Here is a 22068-nt window from a genome sequence, read left to right as displayed (position 1 = left end):
GCTGAGGTTAGAAACAGGAGAGGAGAGGTCACACTGCTTGGAGTTTTTTTATAGGCCTCTGCAGAGTTCCAGGGAAGTGGAAAAGAGGATTAGCAACATTATCCTAGGTAGGAGTGAAAGGAACAGAGTGGTCATTATGGGGGACTTTAACTTCCCCAACATTGATTGGAAATACTATAACTCTAGTACGTCGGTTGGATCAGTTTTTGTCCAATGTGTACAGGAGGGTTTCCTGACACAGTAAGTCTAAAGGCCGACAAGAGGGGAGGTCACACTGGACCTGGTATTTGGTAATGTATCAGGCCAGGTGTTTGATTTAGTGGTAGGTGAGCACTTTGGAGAGTGATCATAATTCAGTTACGTTTAGTTTAGCAATAGAAAGGGATTGGTACAAGCCACAGGTCAAGAGTTATCGATGGAGCAAGGGCAATTATAATGCGATTCGGCAAGAATTAGGATGCATAGAATGGGGTAGGAACAGATATTGCATGTCCTTGATAGGTATGTCCCTGTCAGGCAGGGAGGAAGTGATAAGGTAAGGGAACCATGGTTTACTACAGAAATTGCATCTCTAATTTAGCAGAAGAAGGAGTTGATGAGGCAAGATGGTATAGATGAGGCGATGGAGAGTTACAGATCAGCTAGGAAGGATTTAAAGAGAGAGTTAAGAAGAGCAAAGAGAGGACACGAGCAGTCTTTAGCAAATATAATAAAGGAGAACCCTAAAGCTTTGTATAGGTTAGATTAGATTACTTACTTACAGTGTGGAAACAGGCCCTTCAGCCCAACAAGTCCACACCGACGTGAAACCCACCCATACCCTACCCTTACATTTGCCCCTTACCTAACACTACGGGCAATTTAGCATGGCCAATTCACCTGACCTGCACATCTTTGGACTGTGGGAGGAAACCGGAGCACCCGGAGGAAACCCACGCAGACACAGAGAGAACGTGCAAACTCCACACAGGCAGTCGCCTGAGGCAGGAATTTAACCCGGGTCTCTGGCGCTGTGAGGCAGCAGTGCTAACCACTGTGCCACCATGAGGTATGTGAGGAATAAAAGGATGATTAGGGGTAGAAATAGGACCAGTCAAAGACAGAAGTGGGAAGTTGAAGGTGGACCCTGTAGAGATCGGAGAGGTGCCTAACGAACATTTCTCATTGGTGTTTACTCAGGAAAAGGAGAATATTGTAGAGGAGAAGAATGAGTTATGAGATATTAGACTAAAATGGATCAAAGTTAGTTACACACAGGCGTTATCAATTCTAGAAGGAGTAAAAATAGACAAGTCCCCTGGGCCAGATGGGATTTACCCGAGGATTCCCTGAGAAGCTAGGGAGGAGATGGCAGAGCCGTTGGCTTTGATATTTGAGTCGTCGTATTTGATATTTGAGTCGTCATTGTCTACGGGTTTAGTACTTGAAGAATGGAGGATTGCAACTGTTGTGCCCTTGTTCAAAAAGGGCAGCAGAGACGACCCAGATAATTTTAGAGCAGTGAGCCTTACTTCTGTTTTACGAGAAAGTGGGGACTGCAGATGCTGGAGATCAGAGCTGAAAATGTGTTGCTGGAAAAGCGCAGCAGGTCAGGCAGCATCAAAGGAACAGGAGAATCGACGTTTCGGGCATGAGCCATTTCTGTTGTAGGAAAGCTTTTGGAAAGGATTATAAGAGATGAGATTTATAATCATCTAGCAAGCAACAGTTTGATTTCAGATAGTCAACATGGTTGCATCAAAGGCAGGTCATGTCTCACAAACCTCATTGAGCTTTTTGAGAAGGTGACCAAGCATGTGGATGAGGGTAGGGCAGTTGACATAGTATACATGGACTTCAGTAAAGCCTTTGATAAGGTTCCACATGGTAGGCTGATGGAGAAAATGCAGAGGCATAGGATTGAGGGTAATTTAGCAGTTTGGATTAGAAACTGGCTTTCTGGAAGAAGTGGTGGTTGATGGAAAATATTCAGCCCTGGAGTCCGGGTACTAGTGGTGTTCCACAAAGATCTGTTTTGGGACCACTGCTGTTTGTCATTTTTATAATTGACTTAGACACAGGCATAGAGGGGTGGATTAGTAAATTTGCAGATGACAATAAAGTCAGTGGAGTAGTGGACAGTGTGGAAGAATGTTACAGATTGCAGGGGGATTTGGATAAATGCAGAATTGGGCTGAGAGGTGGCAAATGGAGTTTAATGCAGCTAAATGTGAGGTGATGCACTTGGGAAGAAGAACAAGATGGCAGGGTACTTGGTCAATGGAAAGATTCGTGATAGTGTGGATGTGCAGAGGGATATTGGAGTCCATATGCATAGATCCCTGAAAGTTGCCACCCAGGTGGATAGTGCTGTTAAGAAGGCATATGGTGTGTTAGGTTTCACTGGTCGAGGGATTGCGTTCCAGAGCCGTAATGTCATGCTGCAACTATACAAAATGCTGGTGCAGCCACATTTGGAATATTGTGTACAGTTCAGGTCCCCATATTTCAGGAAGGATGTGGAAGCATTGGAAAAGGTGCAGAGGAGATTTACCAGGATGTTGCCTGGTCTGGAGGGAAGGTCTTATGAGGAAAAGCTGAGAGACCTGGCTCTTTTCTCATTGGAAAGAAGAAGGCTAAGGGGGGATTTGATAGAGACATACAAGATGATCAGAGGATTAGATAGGGTAGACAAAGAAAGACCTTTTCCTAGGATGATGACATCAGCGTGTAACTACAAATTGAGGGGTGATAGATTAAAGACTGATGTCAGAGGCAAGTTCTTTATACAGAGCGTGGTAAGGGCATGGAATGCCCTACCTGCTAAGGTAGTCAACTCAGCCACATTAGGGAGATTTAAACAATCCTTAGATAAGCTCATGGATGATTTTGGGATAGTGTAGCAGGACGAGCTGAGAAAGTTCCACAGGTCAGCGCAACATCAAGGGCCAAAGGGCCTGTTCTGCACTGTACGGTTCTACGTTCTATAACAATCAACTCCCATGGATGAGATGGTCAAAAGACATAAAACGGTGAATGCATCACAAAATTGTACCATACACACTAACAAGATCCTGCACTGAACACGCTCACAAGAGAAGCTGCATTCGGACCCTGCACAAAAGGGCTCCACACACTGCAGCGCTGCTGACCTCAAAGGGAAGAAGAACAACACCTCTATAGAGTATTCACCAAGAACAGATATTCTCACAGCTTCATCCACACCTACCTAACAGACAAACAGCACAATGAGGACATGCAACGTCATCTTACATATCTCAGAACTGACAGCCAGACTTCTCCATCCACAGGGATTCATGACAGCTCCTAAACTGACAGTCAAGCTCAGACAACAATTCACCAGGACAAAAGACCCCATACCCATCATATGGAAAACAAACAGAACTTACACGATTCCAAGTAAAGACTGCAGGACACACAATATAGGACAAACAGGCAGAAAACTAGCAATCTGTATCCACGGATTGGAGATGCCGATGTTGGACGGGGGTGTAAAAAGTTAAAAATCACACAACTCCAGGGTATATTCCAACAGGTTTAATTGGAAGCACACTAGCTTTCAGAGCATCGCTCCTTCATCAGGTGGTAGTGGAGCGCTCAATCTTAACACACAGAATTTATAGCAAAACATTTACAGTGTGATGTAACTGAAATTATACATTGATAACTTGATTGTCTGTTGAGTCTTTCATCTGTTTGAATATCATGATAGTTTCACTTCTTTCATGTGTAACTCACAAAACCTTTTTTTTAAAAGTTGCGTTCTCAGGTTAGCTGTTAACAATGGTGATAGCTCGACAATATGTTGAAAGTGTTGGCCCCCTGTGTTCTCTGTCTGTGCCATGGTGTTTAGTGTGATTCTAATCTAAAAAGTGAGATAACGGAGTTTTACATGAATGCATGTAAAGTACAATGTAGCTCTGCAAGTACAAATTCACCCCACAAAATATGTGCGCATGTGGGTCTTTATCGGTCTGTGTGTGTCTGTCTGGGTTGGGGGTTGTGAATGTGAGAAAGTGTATGTGGTGCAGCGAGTGCAGAGCGTCTTAAGTCTGTGATGGGGTGCATGTATGAGTGTAGGAGTATGTGTCTGTAAGGGTGTTTGTGGGTGTCTGTGTATATGTGCGTCCGTGTGTGTGTGTGTGTCCATGTGTACGTGTGTGTGTGTGAGAGAGAGAGTGTCTGTGTGTATAATGCAATGCTGGTTACCTGTAATGTGACATGAACCCAAAGCCCCGGCTGAGGCCCTCCCTATGGGTCCCAAACTTAACTATCAGTCTCTACTTGGCCACTTTTCATTGCTGCCTGTCCCGAAAGTTCAAGGTCGAATGTCCTGGGAGGGAACCCTCCTGTCTGTTGATTGTTGTGCGGTGCCCATTCATCCGTTGTCGTAGCCTTTGCTCGGTTTCCCCAATGCACCACACCACAGGTCATTCTTGCCTGCAACGTATAAGATTGACAACGTTGACTGAGTCACGAGTACCTGCCACATACAAAGTGGGAGGTGTCCCCACATGTAAGGTTGGTATCTATGTCCACACTGTGACACGTCTTGCAGCGCCTACCGTGACAGGGTTGTATGGAGTTGTCCTGAGAGATGGGCAGCCTGCTACAAACAATGATCTGTTTGAGGTTTGGCGGCTGTTCGAACTCGGGAAAGGTCCATAGTGGACCTGGTGTTGGGGACTGAGCCCGGTCAGGTGGTTGAAGTCTCAGTAGGGGCTGACTTTGGAATAGTGATCACAATTCCGTAAGTTTTACAATATTCATGGGCAAAGACAAAGGTGGTCCTAAAGGAAGAGTGCTAAATTGGGGAAAGGCCAATTATACCAACATTTGATAGGAGCTGGGGAATGCAGATTGGGAGTAGCTGTTAGAAGACAAATCCACATTTGATAAGTGGGGAGACTTTTAAAGAGAGGCTGATTAGAATGCAGGACAGACTTGGCCCGGTGAAAAAGAGGGGGAGAAATGGCAAGATTAGGGAACCATGGATGACAGGTGAAATTGAGAGACGAGCTAAGAGGAAAAAGGAAGCATACATAAGGTCTAGGTGACCGAGGATAGCTGAAGCTTTTCAGGAATGTAGGACCAATCTGAAATGATGAATTCAGAGGGCTAAAAGGGGTCATGAAATATCTTTACTCAGAGAGTAGTAAAGGTATGGAATGCTTTGCCTGCAATGGTAGTAGATTCACCAAGTTTAAATGCATTTAAGTCATCATTGGACAGACATATGGACGTACATGGAATAGTGTAGGTGGGATGGGCTTCAGATTAGTATGACAGGGCGACGCAACATCGAGGGCCGAAGGGCCTGTACTGCGCTGTAATGTTCTATGTTCTATATTTTTAGCAAACAGGGTTAAGCAAAATCCCAAAGCCTTTTATTTATATATAAGGTGCAAGAGGACAGCTAGAGAAAGGGTTGGCCCACTCAAGGAAAAAGGAGGAAGGTTATGCGTGGAGTCAGAGAAAATAGGTGAGATTCTTAATGAGTACTTTGCATTGCTATTCACCGAGGAGAAGGATATGATGGATGTTGAGGTTAGGGATATTTATTCTCGGTCAAGACGGCATAAGGTGGAAGGAAGTGCTGGATATTCCAAAAGGCATTAAGGTGGACAAGTCTCCAGGTGCAGATGGGATCTATCCCAGGTTACTGAGGGAAGTGAGAGAAGAAATAGCTGGGATCATAACAGACACCATTGCAGCATCCTTGAACACGGGTGAAGTCCCGGAGGGTTGGAGAGTTGCTAATGTTGTCCCCTTGTTTCGGAAAGGTAGTAGGGATGATCCAGGTACTTATAGACCGGTGAGCCTGATGTCAGTGGTAAGGAAGCTGCTGGAGAAGATACAAGGGATAGGATCTATTTACATATGGAAGAAAATGGCCATATCAGTGATGGGCAACATGATTTTGTGCAGGGTAAGTCATGTTTTACCAACTTAATAGAATTCTTTGAGGAAGTTACAACATTAAGTTTCTCAAAATGGAGAACTGTGACCAGTGGTGTTCCACAGGAATCCATGTTGGGATCACTGATGTTTGTGATGTACATAACTGATCTGGTGGAAGGTATAGGTGGCCTGCTCAGCAAATTTGCAGATGCCAGTAAGATTGGTGGAGTAGCAGATAGTGAAGGGGACTGCCAGGGAATATAGCAGAATATAGATAAATTGGAGAGCTGAACAGAGAAATTCAGGCAAATGCGAGGTGATGCATTTTAGAAGATCCAATCCAAGAGCAAACAATACAGTAAATGAGAAAGCCTGGGGCCAAATTGATGTAGAGAGAGACCCGGGTGTTCAGGTCCAAGTGGCAGCAATGCAGGCAATGGATTGGTCCAGAAGGCATAAGGCATGCTTTCCTTCATCAGACGGGGTATCGAGTACAAGAGTTGGCAGGTCATGTTACAGTGGCCGGACTTTGGTTCAGCCACATTTGAAATACGGCCTACAGTTCTGGTTACCACACTATCAAAAGGATGTGGATGTTTTGGAGAGGATGCAGAGGGGGTTCACCAGGATATGGAGCGGGCTAGCTATTAAAAGAAATTGAGTAGATTAGGATTATTTTCATTCGAGGAATGGAGATTGAGGTGGACAAAGTCATGATGGGTATAGACAGGGTGAATAGCAAGAAGCATTTTCCCAGAGTGGGGAACTCATACTCAGGGTCATGAGTTCAAGGTGAGAGGGGAAAAATTTAAAGGAGATATGCACGGAGGGTTCTTTAAGGAGAGGGTGGTGGGGACATGGAATGTATTGTCAGCGGAAGTGGTGTGGGTGGGCACAACAACATCATTTAAGATGTATCTAGACAGATCCCACTCTGCCGAGGACATGGAGGTCCTGGGCCTCCTTCACCGCCACTCCCTCACCACCAGACGCCTGGAGGAAGAACGCCTCATCTTCCGCCTCAGAACACTTCAACCCCAGGGCATCAATGTGGACTTCAACAGCTTCCTCATTTCCCCTTCCCCCACCTCACCCTAGTTTCAAACTTCCAGCTCGGCACTGTCCCCATGACTGGTCCGGACTGGTCCAACCTGCCTAGCTCCTTTCCACTCCACCCTCTCCTCCCTGACCTATCACCTTCCTCTCCTCCCCCACTCACCCATTGTACTCTATGCTACTCTCTCCCCACCCCACCCCCCTCTAGCTTATCTCTCCACGCTTCCAGCTCACTGCCTTTGTTCTTGATGAAGGGCTCTTGCCTGAAACATTGATGTCACTGCTAGTTGGATGCTGCCTGAACTGCTGTGCTCTTCCAGCACCACTGATCCAGAATCTGGTTTCCAGCATCTGCAGTCATTGTTTTCACCCAGATACATGAATGGACAGGGAGCGGGGGATACTAATCCTTAGAAAATAGGTGAGGTGAAAATGTGTTGCTGGTCAAAGCACAGCAGGCCAAGCAGCCTCTCAGGAATAGAGAATTCGACGTTTCGACATAAGCCCAGAAAATAGGTGACAGGTTTAGATAAAGGATGTGGATCAGCACAGGATTGGAGGGCCGAAGGGCGGCACGGTGGCACAGTGGTTAGCACTGCTGTCTCACAGCGCCTGAGTTCAATTCCCGCCTCAGGCGACTGACTGTGTGGAGTTTGCTCGTTCTCCCCGTGTCTGCGTGGGTTTCCTCCGGGTGCTCCGGTTTCCTCCCACAGTCCAAAGATGTGCGGGTCAGGTGAATTGGCCATGCTAAATTGCCCGTAGTGTTAGGTAAGGGGTAAATGTAGGGGTATGGGTGGGTTGCGCTTCGGCGGGTCGGTGTGGACTTGTTGGGCCGAAGGGCCTGTTTCCACACTGTAAGTAATCTAATCAAAAAGGGTCTGCTCCTAGGCTATAATGTTCTTTGCTCTCGACACTGCTTCACTCCACCTTTCCCAGGCCCTTCACCTCTCCCAGACATGACGCTTCTTCACTCAAACCGCTGCGGAATGAGAGCGGAGCTGCCTCCCCTTCCCTGATGATACAGCCCGGCCCGGCCCTGACTCAGAAAGGGACAGAGAGTGAGAGACAGTCCCTGCAGGAAAGGGAGGGACAGACTGAGCCCAGTAATGGCTCTGACCATCCAACTCCTCCTCCAGCCCCAAACTGTGTCTGTAACTGAACCTTTCCCCACAGTGGCCGGGAACTCCGTGCTCATCGGGAAACCGACATCCTCATGTTCATAGAGAGGAAAAACAAGAGCTTCCTAAAAACAGTTTGTTTCATTGAAACGCCCATGCCCCGGCCTCTCTCTAACAAGACCACACAATAAATCAGCGTGAGGTCCCGTTCTCACTGTCACTGACCCCCGGCTCAGGGACACTTGCAGTGTTTCCAATCCCCACATTCAGAGAAACAGTGTTTTAACAGAGGAACACTGGCGCAGAAACCCCCTTCACACAGAATCCCCAAGGAAGGACTTGGTCGAATTCAGTGGCAGGAGGAGAAGCTGGGATTGAAATGGAAACAGCGGTGTGGTCTTGTTAGAGAGAGGCCGGGGCATGGCGGAGGGAAACGCCCCCCGGCCACTGGCTCCAGGCCCGGCTCGGTGGCTCTGCGGGAACTCCCAGAAATCTCCCCCCGGGGGCTGCTGATCCAGAGCCTGTGGCGACAGATCGCTCAGGATTTCAACACCACCCTGCGCTTGCAGATTTTTTGCTCAAAAACTGCATACATTCATAAAACTGCAGGAATTCATGTAAAACTCTGTTATCTCACTTATTAGATTAGAATCAATCTAAACATCACGTCATAGACAGAGAACACAGGGGGCTAACACCTTCAACATACTGTCTAGCTATCACCCATTGTTAACAGCTAACCCGAGAATGCAACTTTTAAAAAGGTTTTGTGATTTACACATGAAAGAAGTGAAACTATCACTGTATTCTAACAGGTGAAAGGCTTAACAGACAATCAATTTTTCAATGTATAATTTCAGTTACATCACACTGCAAATTGTTGCTATAAATCCTGTGTTACGATCGAGCCCTCCACTATCACCTGATGAAGGAGCGTCGCTCCGAAAGCTGGTGTGCTTCCAATTAAACCTGTTGGACTATAACCTGGCGTTGGGTGATTTTTAACCTTGCAGAGCTCGGCCGCGATATCCCTGCCAGCGGGACTTTACCTGGTGGGGGCTCTTTGAGGACACCACAGCCTGGGCGTCATCCACACCCAAAGACATCAAGCTGGGTGGCCGGATCCGCCGAAATGGGAGCGTGGCCGGTCCTGCCCACTCACCCCGAGAAACCCAACGGCTGTTTTCAGAGCCACGGAACCGTGCAGAGAGCGCAGGAGCCCACACGGCACATCGGTCTCCTGATGGTAATCCATGCTGCTGTTACACTGGAACAATCCAGGTGTTATTGAAGGAGCTGAACCTGGCTGAGAATTCAGTACACAGGCACTAACTGACCCATTTCTGTCCCATTGGTTATAGACACATGTTCAGCAGTTACACCGGGACACCAGCGCTTCAATCATATTCTGCGGACATTGTTATAATCTCAATGATAAATTCTCGGGAAAACCTCTCTCTGCTGATGGGGGGTGGGGACATATTGGCGCCAAATCACCAACCGCTTTCTTTCCGATTTGAAAAGCCCGCTATTATGAGGAATCGAGGTGGCAGTTTTACGGGGAAGGATACATTGGTGTTCTGTGTGATTAGTTTTGACATTACAAATCTATACACTCGTTCTCCGATCTCTCCATACCCAGTCTCCGGGAGGAGATGCTCTATGGACGGTCGGTAGATTAGATTAAGTTAGATTACTCACAGTGTGGAAACAGGCCCTTCGGCCCAACAAGTCCACACCGACCCGCAACCCACCCAGACCCATTCCCCTAACACTACGGCCATTTGGCATGGCCAAGTCACCTAACCTGCACATCTTTGGACTGTGGGAGGAACCCGGAGCACGCGGAGGAAACCCACGCAGACACGGGGAGAATGTGCAAACTCCACAGAGAGTGGCCTGAGGCAGGAATTGAGCCATTGTGCCACCGTGCTGCCCACAAACTCGATGGGCCGAGTGCCCTGTCTGTTTCGCAGGGACTCCACTAACGTCCTTCCCGGTGAGCATATTAATATGGGCAGTGTTTTTAAAACCCCTCCTTTCTTGCAAATTGACACCACATTAAGGATTGCAGTTCCCCAGCCGTTCTGCTTTGCTCTCGGTTCATTTTGAAAGTTGCTATCTAACAGCAGAAAGCCTCATTCTGCAACTGGACAGACCCCGCGCGGAGTTTTGGCAATTAAGTAACAACATGGACAATGTATCTGTCCGTGGGACTCAGAGATGGGACACTGCCTTAGTTGGCCAGGGGTGAAACCCAGGGTGTATGCCCCACCGAGAGCTGTAGCTCCTGAAATGATCGAGTGTTAAAGAGATACATGAATAGTGTATAATATCTTCTGTCTGTGTGGACAGGGGAAAAAGAGGCTCGACATGAACACACCAGAGAATAGACCGCAGTGGGACTCATTAGCAGAAGCTCATGGCCTTACTGTTGGCTGTACTGGGTCGTTTCCTTCAACCGCATTAGGAAGAACTGATGTGTGAAGCTGGCAGTGAACGAGGATCTCAGCGACTGGGTGGTGCATGCATATGACAAGGGTTAAATTCAGAGACCGCACAGGTAGGTACAGGACTCCAGCAAATAATACACACCGCACTCTACAACAACAGCGAATTATAATAAACTACGATATACGCTTCAGTCCCAAGCTCCTCGCATTAAAAATGCGAAAATAAAATCAACCTGATAGAGATGGGGGTCTAGTTTCTTTCTCTGATATTGTGAGCGGCTCTTAAAAGAGCCTTTGGGTTGTCAGAGTCAAGATCAGTCTCTTCACTTTTTGGTGGGGGCGGTTTTCTTGGGCAGCAGCACGGCCTGGATATTAGGCAGCACCCCTCCCTGAGCGATGGTCACCCCTCCCAGCAGCTTGTTGAGCTCCTCGTCGTTGCGCACGGCCAGCTGCAGGTGCCTGGGGATGATGCGGGTTTTCTTGTTGTCCCGGGCCGCGTTGCCGGCCAGCTCCAGGACTTCAGCCGCCAGATACTCCAGCACCGCAGCCAGATAGACCGGCGCTCCGGCCCCCACCCGCTCAGCATAGTTGCCCTTTCTCAGGAGCCTGTGAATACGGCCCACCGGGAACTGCAGGCCAGCCCGGGACGACCGAGACTTGGCCTTGGTGCGCGCTTTCATCCCGCCCTTTCCTCTCCCAGACATAGTCCCCCAATCCCACCAACACTGTCACTGAGAAGACTCCAATCCGCCCACATTGCGCCCTGTTATACCTTCGGGAGGAATGGTGGGGCGGCCGATGCTGATTGGTCACATTGTTTAGCATTGCCTAATGTTGTTTCAGCAGCCAATCAGATCTCTCCTTCATTGCCCAATCCGGAGGGAGGCCGGAAAATGTCAACGTCAAATCACCAACCGCTGTCTCTCCAATTTGGAAACCTGTCAATATGTACAAAAAAGGGAATGTTTTATAAAGTAGAATGCATCAATACTTACGAGTTAATTTACTTTAGATTACAAATGTACACTTTATAGAATCTGCCTTTATCCCTTTCCCTTATCTACTGGAACCTCTCCATTTCTGACACTGAGTCCCGTTCTCAGAGCCTTTAAAATAAGCGGAAATACAAGAGCGCCAAAACTGTACTCCTCAACTAACCCTGTTTACTTACACTCGATCTGACTCCAGCAAAAGCTCCCCTTTGCTGTTCCAGTCCGGCAGCTGCTCTGGTTTGATCTCTGGTTTAGTTTGAAAGTCTCTCATTTATAGCATTCTGCAACGGGACAACACCCGCGTGGAGTTTGGAAATAAAGGAAAAAGAAAGAACTCAAATGTAGAGTCTATCCGTGGGACCCGAGGAGAGGGGACATTTTCCATGTTTGCCCTGGGGGATAATCACGGTTCATTCCCCACAGGGGCTGATCGCTCCTGAACTGACCGAGTGTCCCAGGGTAACGTGGACTGTGGAAGCCGCTGAAAAATGACTCCCTGGTTGCACTGTGCTCTCTCGACAGGCCGGGAAAACAGGATTTAACACAAACGCCTGAGAGATGAAGGTATGGTCAGCGGGCACTCTTAATGTAGAGAACATTTATAACAACAGAGATATCGTCGAGATAAATATCGTTGGTTATACGTTCCCAGAATCACTTGCAAACTAAAACGGTTGAACTGTCTCAGGGAAGTTGCGGGCGGCTCTGGAAAGTGCCGTTGGGTTAAAGAGGAACAGGAACGCATGAAAGTAGCTGAAGATGACTCAACAGCTTTTAATGTGCTCCCTTTCTGTTGACAGGGAAAAGACGCTGGAGATGAACACACCCGAGACTGAGAGTGCAGAGGTCAGAGGCCACTCATTGGGATAAGCTCATGGCCTTACTATTTGCTACACTGGGTCATTTCAGCTCTTCCCAATGTGCTTAAAGGGAATGTGAAACTGGCTGTGATCGAGGCGTACAGGAGCTCAGTGATGCATTTATAGGTCGATAAATAAAGACAGGACAGTGTAATAACAAATAATGCACCCGACGCTATTACAATGGAGCTTTAGATGATAGTCCACGATAAACACCTCAATCCCCTTGTCTCCCAGTCCTCACTGTGAACCTGGCTGAATGCAGGGGTTGAAGGGATGCGGATGTTAGATTCTGACCACAACGTCCAATGTCCATGCGATTAAAGCGGTCAATAAAGTCCCACAATAAAAGGGAAACTAACGGGATATGATCAGGTGTATTCCAGAACTCCGTGGGAATGTAGAAAAGGGATTGCTGGACACATTCCTGAGATAACTGAGATTTCTAAATGCCGGTGTTGGACTGGGGTGGATGAAGTTTAAAAATCACACAACACCAGGTTTATTTGGAAGCACTAGCTGCTCCTTCAGGGGGTGGTTGAAGGTGCATTACTTCATAAACTCGCGCTTCCAAATAAACCTGATGGAATATAACCTGGTCATAGAGTCAGGGATGTACAGCATGGAAACAGACCCTTCGGTCCAACCCGTCCATGCTGACCAGATATCCCAACCCAATACGGTCCTACCTGCCAGCATCCAGCCCATATCCCTCCAAACCCTTCCTATTCATACACCCATCTTTTAAATCTTGCAATTGTACCAGCCTCCACCACATCCTCTGGCAGCTCTTCCATACACGTACCACCCTCTGAGTGAAAAAGTTGCACTTTGTGATAACTGTATCATGGATAGCCATGGGTGAGGTTCCAGATGACTGGTGGGTGGCTGATGTGATTTTATTACTTCAGGAAGGTGGCAAGGAAAAGCTGGGGAAGTATAGACAGTGGGCCAATAGTGGGTATGGGTCATAGAATTTCTACAGTGTGGAAACAGGCCATTTGGGCTAACAAGTCCACACCAACCCTCTGAAGAGTAACCCACCCAGACTCATTCCCCTACTACTCTACATTTACCCTGGATGATGCACCACAATCCCTGAAGCACTATGGGCAATTTGACGTGTCGAATTCACCAAATCTGCACATCTTTGGATTGTGGGAAGAAATCAGAACACCCAGAGGAAACCCACGCAGACATGGGGAGAATATCCAAACTCCACACAGACAGTCACCTGAGGCTGAACCCGAGTCCCTGGTGCTGTTTGGCATCAGTGCTAACCACTGAGCCATCATGTCACCCCATTGAGTGAGACAGGATTAACATGCACTTGGAAAGGCAATGGTTGATTACGGGTGGTCTGCATGGCTTTGTTTGTGGGAAGTTATGTCTCAGTAACTTGATTATGATCTTGAATATGTGACAAAGAAGATTCATGAATGCAGAGTAGTGCACGTGGTCAATATGAACATTGGCAAGGTATTTGACAAGGTTCTGCAAGGTTAGATCACATGGAGTCCAGGGAGAGCTCGTCATTTGGATACAAAATTAACTTGGAGTCAGGATAGTAGAGGGGTAGTTTTCAGACTGGAGACCTCTGAGCAGTGGTGTGCTGCAAAGGTCCACTCATTTTTGACACTAAAAAAGTGATTTGGATGTGAATAAAGGAGGCATGGTAAGTAAGTTTGCAGATGACATCAATATTGATGTCGTTGACAGTGAAGAAGGTTATCTCAGAGTACAACGGGATGTTGATCAGAAGGGTGAGGAATGGCAGATGGAGATTATGTCAACTAAAAGTGATGTACTGCATTTTGGTATCACAAATCCGGGCAGGGCATTAATCAAACCTTGAAGTGCAGGTTTATTGTTCCTTGAAAATGGACTTGCAGGTGATGGAGTAGTGAAGAATGCAGTTGGTATTCTTGCCTATATTGTTCAGTGCAGTGAGTACAGGAGTTGTGATATCACGTTGGAACTGTATAAAACATTGATTGGGCAACTTTTGGAATACCATGTTTAATTCTCATCTCCCTATTATAGAAAAGATGTTGTTAAACTCGAGAAAAATATTTACAAGGTTGTTGGCGGGGTTGGAGGATTTGAGCTGTTGTGAGAGTCTGGATAGGGTGGGGCTGATGTCCCCAAAGCATTGGAGGCTGAAGGGTCATCTTACCAAGGTTTATAAATTCATGAGGGACATGGATAGAATGGACAGCCAAGGTCTTTCTTCCCCCATGGTGGGGGAGTGTTGACTCCATTGATTCCCCGATATTTTATCCAGAGTCCAAAACGAGGGGCCATGGGTTTGAGCTGAGAGAGGAAAATGTTTAAAAAGGACCAAAAGGACTTTTTTCATACAGAGAGTGGTGCATATATGGAATGAGCTCTGAGAGGAAGTGGTGGACGCTAGTACATTTACAGCATTTAAAAGGCATCAGGATAGGTAGATGAATGGGAATGGGACTAGATTTATGTTGGATATCTGGTCTAGGAGTCTAAGTCAATCAGGGTGAGGGTCTCATTTCTTTCACTGATGTTGTGAGTGGCTCTTAAAAGAACCTTTAGGTTGTCAGAATAAAGAATGGTCTCTTCACCTTTTAGTGGTGCCCCCAGTCGTGGTTTTCTCGAGCAGCAGCATGGCCTAAAGATTAGGCAGCACCCCGCCATGAGTGATGGTCACTCATCCCAGCAGCTTGTTGAATTCATTGTCATTATGGAGGAGTCAGGGGAGGATGCAGGTTTCTTATTGTCCAGACCAGTGTCACCCGCGACTTCAAGGTTCTCAGCTGCTAGATACTCGAGCACGCAGCCAGACAGAACGGCGCTCTGGCACCCACACGCTCAGCAGAATTACCCCTTCCCAGGACCCTGTAAAAGTGTTCCTCCAGAAAGTTTGTACTGTACTGGCTTCATAGATGTTAGCGTATTGCAGTTGCATCAAGTGTGTATGAATCTCAGGAAAAAGAACCTAACACTTTAGTCCTTAAATGCATGAAGAAGGAAAATAACTGGTAGATTCTTCAAGATCTGTTTGATCTTCTAAGTGAATGCAGAATTAAGTTTGTTTGTTCCCTTTGTTTGCATACTTTGTGCACTCACTAATTAATTCTCTATCTGTCATTATGTGTTATTCAGTGGGACTGTAGGATTCAGTTTATTGTCCTGCAAAACTCTGCTCATATGTGACAGGCTGTCAATAGAGAACTGTCAGAATGTTTTGTGAAGTACTTGGAAACTAAATTTTAACATAGAGGCTGAAGGCTGCTCTCTGCTGTGCAAATGCACTGATTTTATCTTTAAAAAATGTTATTTTAAAGGAGCCATTCTTTTCAAACAAGAGGGATGCCCAGATTGGATTGATCAACTTTAATCTACCTACTCTGCATTACTGAGCAGTTTAAATACTGTCTGTAAAGTGGAAAGCCAGTTACTAAAATGGAAGAGGAGAGAGTTCTCAATTCATGTCTTCTGTTTTGGCTGGGAAATAGCCTACGTTCTTTGGGTGTTTGTGCCAAAAGGATTAATAGTCAAGTGAAAACACAACAAATTGCAACAGAAATAAATCTGCATTGTTCTTCAGAGTAGAATAGGGAAAAGCAATGGACTTTTGAAAATGTTATAGTGCAGGGTCCAACTAGGACTCGGGATATCACAGTCTGGTCATCAGAATGATAACATTGTTTTTTTCATTATAGAGTGACAATTCATTTTAAGACTGCTTAATCAAAGATAGGTAATAAGGGAAAGCCAGGGAACTATAGATCGATGACCCTGACATTGGTGATGAGTAAGTTGTTGGAGGCAATCCTGAGGGACAGGATATTTGTAAAGGCAAGGACAGATTAGGGATAGTCCTTCTGGCTTTGTGTCTGGGAAATTATGTCTCATAAACTTGATTTAGTTCTTCGAAGAAATAATAGAGGATTGATGAGGGCAGTACATTAGATGTGGTGTATTTGGACTTCAGTAAGGTGTTTGACAAGGTTCCTCATGGGAGGCTGGTTAGCAAGGAAAGATCTCATGGATTACAGGGAGAACTAACCATTTAGATACAGAACCTGCTCAAAGGTAGAAAACAGAGGGTGGTCGTGGAGGGTTGGTTTTCATATTGGAGGCCTGTGATCAGTGGTGTGCTGGATCCAATACTTCTCGTCATTTATATAAATAATTTGGATGTGAACATAGGTATAGTTAGTGAGTTTGCAGATGACACTAAAATTAGAGGTGTTACCTCAGAGTAGAATGGACAACTTGATCAGATGGGCAAATGGATTGAGGAGTGGCAGATGGAGTTTAATTTAGATAAATGTGAGGGGCTGCATTTTGGAAAAGCAAATTAGAGCAGGACGTATACAATTCATGCTGAGATCCTAGGGAGTGTTGCTGAACAAAAGGACATTGAAGTGCAGATTCAAAGTTCCCTGTAAGTAGAGTCGCAGTGAAGAAGGCATTTGTTATGCTTTACTTTAAAGGTCAGAACATTGAGTATAGGAGTTGGGAGATCATGTTATGGCTGTACATTGGCTAGGCCACATGTGGAATCTTCTTTCTATTGGAAGGATGTTGTGAAACTTGAAAGGATTCAGAAAAGATGTTGCCAGGGTTAGAGGATTTGAGCGATAGTGAGATGCTGAACAAGCTGGGGCTGTTTTCCCTGTAGTGTCGAAGGCTGAGGGGTGACCTTACAGAGGTTTATAAAATCATGAGGGGCATGGAAAGGATAAATGAACACAGTATTTTCACTGGGGTAGGGTAGTCCAGAACTAGAGGGCATAGGTTAGAGTGAGAGAGGAAAGATATAAAAGAGACCTAAGAGGCAACTTTTTCACACAGAGGGTGGTACATTGATGGAATAAGTTGTCAGAGGAAGTGGTGGATGTTGGTAAAATTGCACATTTAAAAGGCAGCTGGATGGGTATATGAATAGAAAGGGTTTAGAGGGATATGGGCCAAGTGCTGGCAAATGGGACTAGATTAGGTTTGGATATCTGGTTGGCATGGACGAGTTGGACTGAAGGGTCTGTTTCCGTGCTGTAAATCTCTATGACGTTGTGAAGATATCTCCATGGAAGTTGAGATAATGTGAATCTGACTCAGTCGGCTCTGTGACTATGGAAAGGATCTTCTCTATGCTGACAATGGTGACACACCTGCTACTTGTTCGAAGGAGCTGGTCACACTTGGCTTTGTACCCAGGATATATGGCATTGTCTTCATCCTTCAAGCATTTGCCTGAAGGAAGAAGAGTTGTCAACATCACCTACGTTTGACAGTATCCAACAGATCAATGTAACATTCAGTTTATAATCATTAGGATTAATTATTAAAAGTCAGCAATTCAAACAGCACCATGGATTTGATTCCAACCTTGTCCTGAGCTGCTTTTCATCTCAGGATATTTTTTAAAAATTCTATAAAATTAAATGAGATCCAGAAATTAAACAACACCTGTACTGCACCATGATTGTGATGATCCACTATAAGTTGCGGTATCGATACAGATCAGTCAATTTTCAGTTGGTGACTGTGAGAGTCCAGTTGTCCAATTGTCCCTGTCAGTATATGCTTTGTGAATGTGTGAGTAAATGGAGTTACCAATCTGGCCTCTCTGGTAAATATATTGCCAGATTCACACAGCAGAGACTGACAGGTACAGATTGGTAACTGCATTCACATGTCCACATATTAAAAACAGACGGAGACTGATTCATAAATATATTTTACTTTTTGACACAGCAATTAGTCCCTGTGTGTTTCTGGGATGTAGATGGATGAATTTAGTTACCAATTCTGTTTATGTTCAAAGTTAAAAATCACACAACACCAGGTTATAGTCCAACAGGTTTAATGGGAAGCACAGTAGCTTTCAGAGTACTACTCCTTCATCAGGTGGTTTGTTTCTACTTTGTGAATATCCCCGATATATGAGTGTTAGTATCCATCTGAAACTGTCAGTTTCTGCTTAGTGTAACAGTAAATTTGTACCTGTTATTATCTAATATGTGAATGTTTGATTCTATTTACCAACTGTCTCTATCAGATTCTAAGTTAGAGTGGTGCTGGAAAAGCACAGCAGGTCAGGCAGCGTCCGAGTAGCAGGAAAATCGATGTTTTGCCCAAAACGTCAATTTTCCTGCTTCTCGGTTGCTGCCTGACCTGCTGTGCTTTTCCGGCACCATTCTAATCTTGACTCCGATTTCCAGCATCTGCAGTCCTCACTTGCTCTGTCCATTTCCAGATGAAACCGGAGGCTCACTGAAAATGTTACCCAGTATGGTGACGAAACTTCTGAAAGTGAACCTTCAGATCAGTGAGCAAACCTACGTCCACAGTTATAAATTTTTTAACCTGTCAGATTCTGTGACTCTGAGTATAGTTATCAAATTGTACATATCAGTTTATGCCATCTGAAAGCACAAGTGATGTTCTGCACGTCTTCCTTACAGATTCTGCTCTATGCATGTGAATGAATACATCAATCCATTGCTGGGTTTATGAATGAGCAAAAGCATTTATGGTTTGGTACCTGTGTTTTTTTTTTGCTCTGGGAATGCAAGTGTTATTATTAGTCTTCAGCTAGGACTTCGTGATTTTCAATATGTGAGATTAGTTATAAATCTGTCCCTGTCAGAGTCTGCCGCACACATATGTAAATGTAGTTGTCTGTCAGTACCTGTCAGTTTCTCGGAAGTGAGTGTGTACAGTTAGATATCAATTTATACCTGTCAGATTTGGCTATGTCAATATGTGAGTGCGATTATCTATCTCTGCCTATCAGCTTCTGCTCAATCTGTATGTGAGTGTAGTTACGTATTTTTATGGTCAGATTTAGCTCTGCGAATATGTGAATGTACTTAGAACATAAAACAGTACAACACAATACAGGTCCTTCAGCTGTCGATGTTGTGCCAAACTTTTCTCCTACTCTAAGCTCAGACTAACTCACATACCCTGCATTGTGCTATCTTCCATGTGCCTATCCAAGAGTCGCTTAAATGTCCCTAATGTCTCTGACTCAGCTCCCACTGCTGTCTGTGCAATCCACACACCCACCACTCTCTGTGTAAAGAACCTCCTCTGACATCTCCCCAAAACCTGCCTCCAATCACCTTAAAATCATGCCCCCTCGTGATAGACATTTCTGCCAAAGGTCTCTGGCTATCCACTCTATCTATGCCTCTCGACATCTGATACACCTCTATCAACTCACCCTCATCCTTCTTCACTCCAATGAGAAATGCTCTAGCTCCATCAACCTTCCTTCATAACACACATTCTCCAATCCATGCAGCATCCTGGGAATTCTCCTCTCCACCCTCTCTAAAGCTTCCATATCTTTCCTATAATGAGGCGACCAGAACTGAACAAAATATTCCAAGTGTGGTCTAACCAGGACTCTATAGAGCTGCATAACCTCACGGCTCTTAAACTCAATTACCCTGCTCATGAAAGCCAACACACCATACACCTTCTTCACCACCCCTTCAACTTGGGTGGCAAGTTTGAGGAATCTATGGACATGGACCCCAAGATCCTCTGTTCCTCCACACCGCCAAGCATCCTGCCTCTAACCCAGTATTGTTCATTCAAAATTGACTTTCCAAAATGTAGTTAGCAAACTACACCTGCCAGTTTATGCAACATAGCTGTTCAATTTTATAATGTGTCTTGGGGGTCAGTGTGTGTACTTAGGACTTATTTTAATACAATTTGTGTGTGTGTGAATATGTGTTTTCTCCCATTTTATCAGATATTGGCTAATGCTGTGTGTTTTGAATTCACTTTACTTAATATTGTATCCATATACATGACACCTATTCACTAAAGGATTAATTCTGATATCCACTTTTGTGACTCTTGTCCTGCTTCTGAGCATAATTTCCTTCTCTGTCAGCATTTCACACCTACTTCATGTAAGATTGTTGAAACTGTGCAACAGAATGATGGATTTGTTTATCTTGTTTCTAAATTTAAAAAGGCTCAGAATTAATGTCGATTTACTGCTGATCCCAAGTATCTATTTTAGACCAGGAACAAATCTGCCCCTTTGCAAAAACAGTGAGAACATCAATGGCCTATGAATGATGACGTTTATTGGACCTGGGGTAGTGTACATTGTGAATGGAGGGAAAAAACCTTACATTTCTCACATGGTGCTTGACTCTTGGTTTAAACATATCTCTCTGGAAACTAGGCTGACTCAATCAGCTCTGTGCCTGTGGAGTGGGTGATCTGCACTCTAGCAGTGGGAACATACCTGTTGATTATTCAAAGGTGCTGGTTTTGAACCCCGAAAATATTCCATTGTCTTGGTCCCTTAAGTATTTGCGTGAAGAGGTATCTCCTGTAAATCAACATCAGCTGAGTTTGGCAATATTAACTGAATGTTACATTGATCAATCATTATTTGGATGTTTCTTTTTCATTTAAGCCAACACTTCTAACAGAACCACGGCTCTGATTCCATCCTTGCCTTCACGAGCTGCTCCTGGGCTGGTGACTGTCTTGTTTTACATAATTTGGAGGTGCCGGTGTTGGGGAGACAAAGCCAAGGATCACACCACATCAGGTTATTGTCCAACAGCTTTATTTGGCAGCATTAGCTTTCGAAGCTCTGTTCATGCATCAAAAGGCATGATGTGGAGGTGACTGATGATGGAGCAGCACTTCGAAAGCTCGTGTTTCCAAATAAACCTGTTGGGCTATAATCTGGCATTGTGAGATTCTTAGCGTAGGTTTTTACAACTCTACACCACGGGAATGAAACTGGGCAACAAATGCACAGCAGCATGAATCCGGAGGAACCGGAATGCTTACACAGTTCGATCTCCAGCTCCCAATCCATTAACCACTGAAGACCACAATAACGGACGCCACTTCAAATGTTTTACTCGAAACCATTAATCTCGTGACTCCAAAACATCTCATTTCCAGGACTGTCACATTTTCACAATTGGCTGCACAATGTCAGCAAATAGCATGAACAGAAGCTGAACAATGAATTGTCCTGAGTGTCTAAAGGACTGAAAACCACCAGAATGACCCACAGCAGCTTCTTCCCACTCTGCCTCCCTCAGCAGGCCCACATACAGCCTGAGAAAAGCCTCTCTCTACACCCCCCGGCCGCTCACTCCAAATCCCGGGAGCAGTTCCTGCTCCGCTTGGCCTGTTACAGGCAGCCCCCTGATCCTCCCGGACCTTACCCCGAATCAGTCCTGGTCTCTGAGTCCCCTCCCCTCCCCTGTGTCCCAGGCTCACATCTCGATGTGCTGCTGGAAGGAAGGTGCTGCTCTCTCCATTGCAGCGTGTTCCTGACAAGACCCTCCACTCCCGGAGGAGATGCTGCTCACCAGCAACCCCCCAGGGGAGGGGGGAGGGTAAAGGGGAGGGCCTCACGCATGCACTCCAGTGTTCGGGTGGAAGGGACAGCGTCGCGCATGCGCGGCTTTCCCCAACGATTCCCTGAAACAAACATCAGTCATTTCCCCCAATTCCTCTTACTCCCAGTGGGAGCAAAGGACCTGGGACTGTGGGGAAGGGACTGAGACCGTTTCAAATTGGGGCATTGCCCCTTAATGAAGATCCAATGTAGCTCATCCCCAGGTTACGGTAACAACCGTAGACGCTGACGGCCCTTCGGTCCATCCATAAAGCTCCTACATTCAGTAACATTTCGTCTGATCTC

General features: G+C 45.6%; 1 protein-coding gene and 1 long non-coding RNA gene across 3 annotated transcripts; one reads left to right on the top strand and one right to left on the bottom strand.

The window, feature by feature from the left end:
- Positions 1-10696: 10696 nt before the first annotated feature.
- On the bottom strand, positions 10697-20677 carry LOC132834011 (histone H2A, sperm). 2 transcript variants are annotated; one of them, XM_060852724.1, is made up of 2 exons: positions 20641-20677; positions 10697-11466 (listed from the first exon to the last, which is right to left on the bottom strand). In XM_060852724.1, the coding sequence occupies exon 2, from the start codon at positions 11230-11232 to the stop codon at positions 10852-10854; it is 381 nt and encodes a 126-aa protein (XP_060708707.1). In that variant the 5' UTR covers positions 11233-11466; positions 20641-20677; the 3' UTR covers positions 10697-10851. The 2 variants fall into 2 exon arrangements, with proteins under 2 accessions (XP_060708707.1, XP_060708705.1); XM_060852722.1 differs by lacking the exon at positions 20641-20677 and adding an exon at positions 11700-11804.
- LOC132834013 (uncharacterized) lies at positions 11717-12544 on the top strand. Its single transcript, XR_009647138.1, has 2 exons — positions 11717-12084; positions 12321-12544. It is a non-coding gene; the product is annotated as an uncharacterized LOC132834013 (long non-coding RNA).
- Positions 20678-22068: the final 1391 nt, after the last annotated feature.

This window comes from Hemiscyllium ocellatum, chromosome 38, assembly GCF_020745735.1.
Source record: "Hemiscyllium ocellatum isolate sHemOce1 chromosome 38, sHemOce1.pat.X.cur, whole genome shotgun sequence".
Taxonomy (NCBI): domain Eukaryota; kingdom Metazoa; phylum Chordata; class Chondrichthyes; order Orectolobiformes; family Hemiscylliidae; genus Hemiscyllium; species Hemiscyllium ocellatum.
The sequence above is the reverse complement of the archived record's forward strand: the minus strand, read 5'-3'. Positions and strand labels throughout refer to the sequence as shown.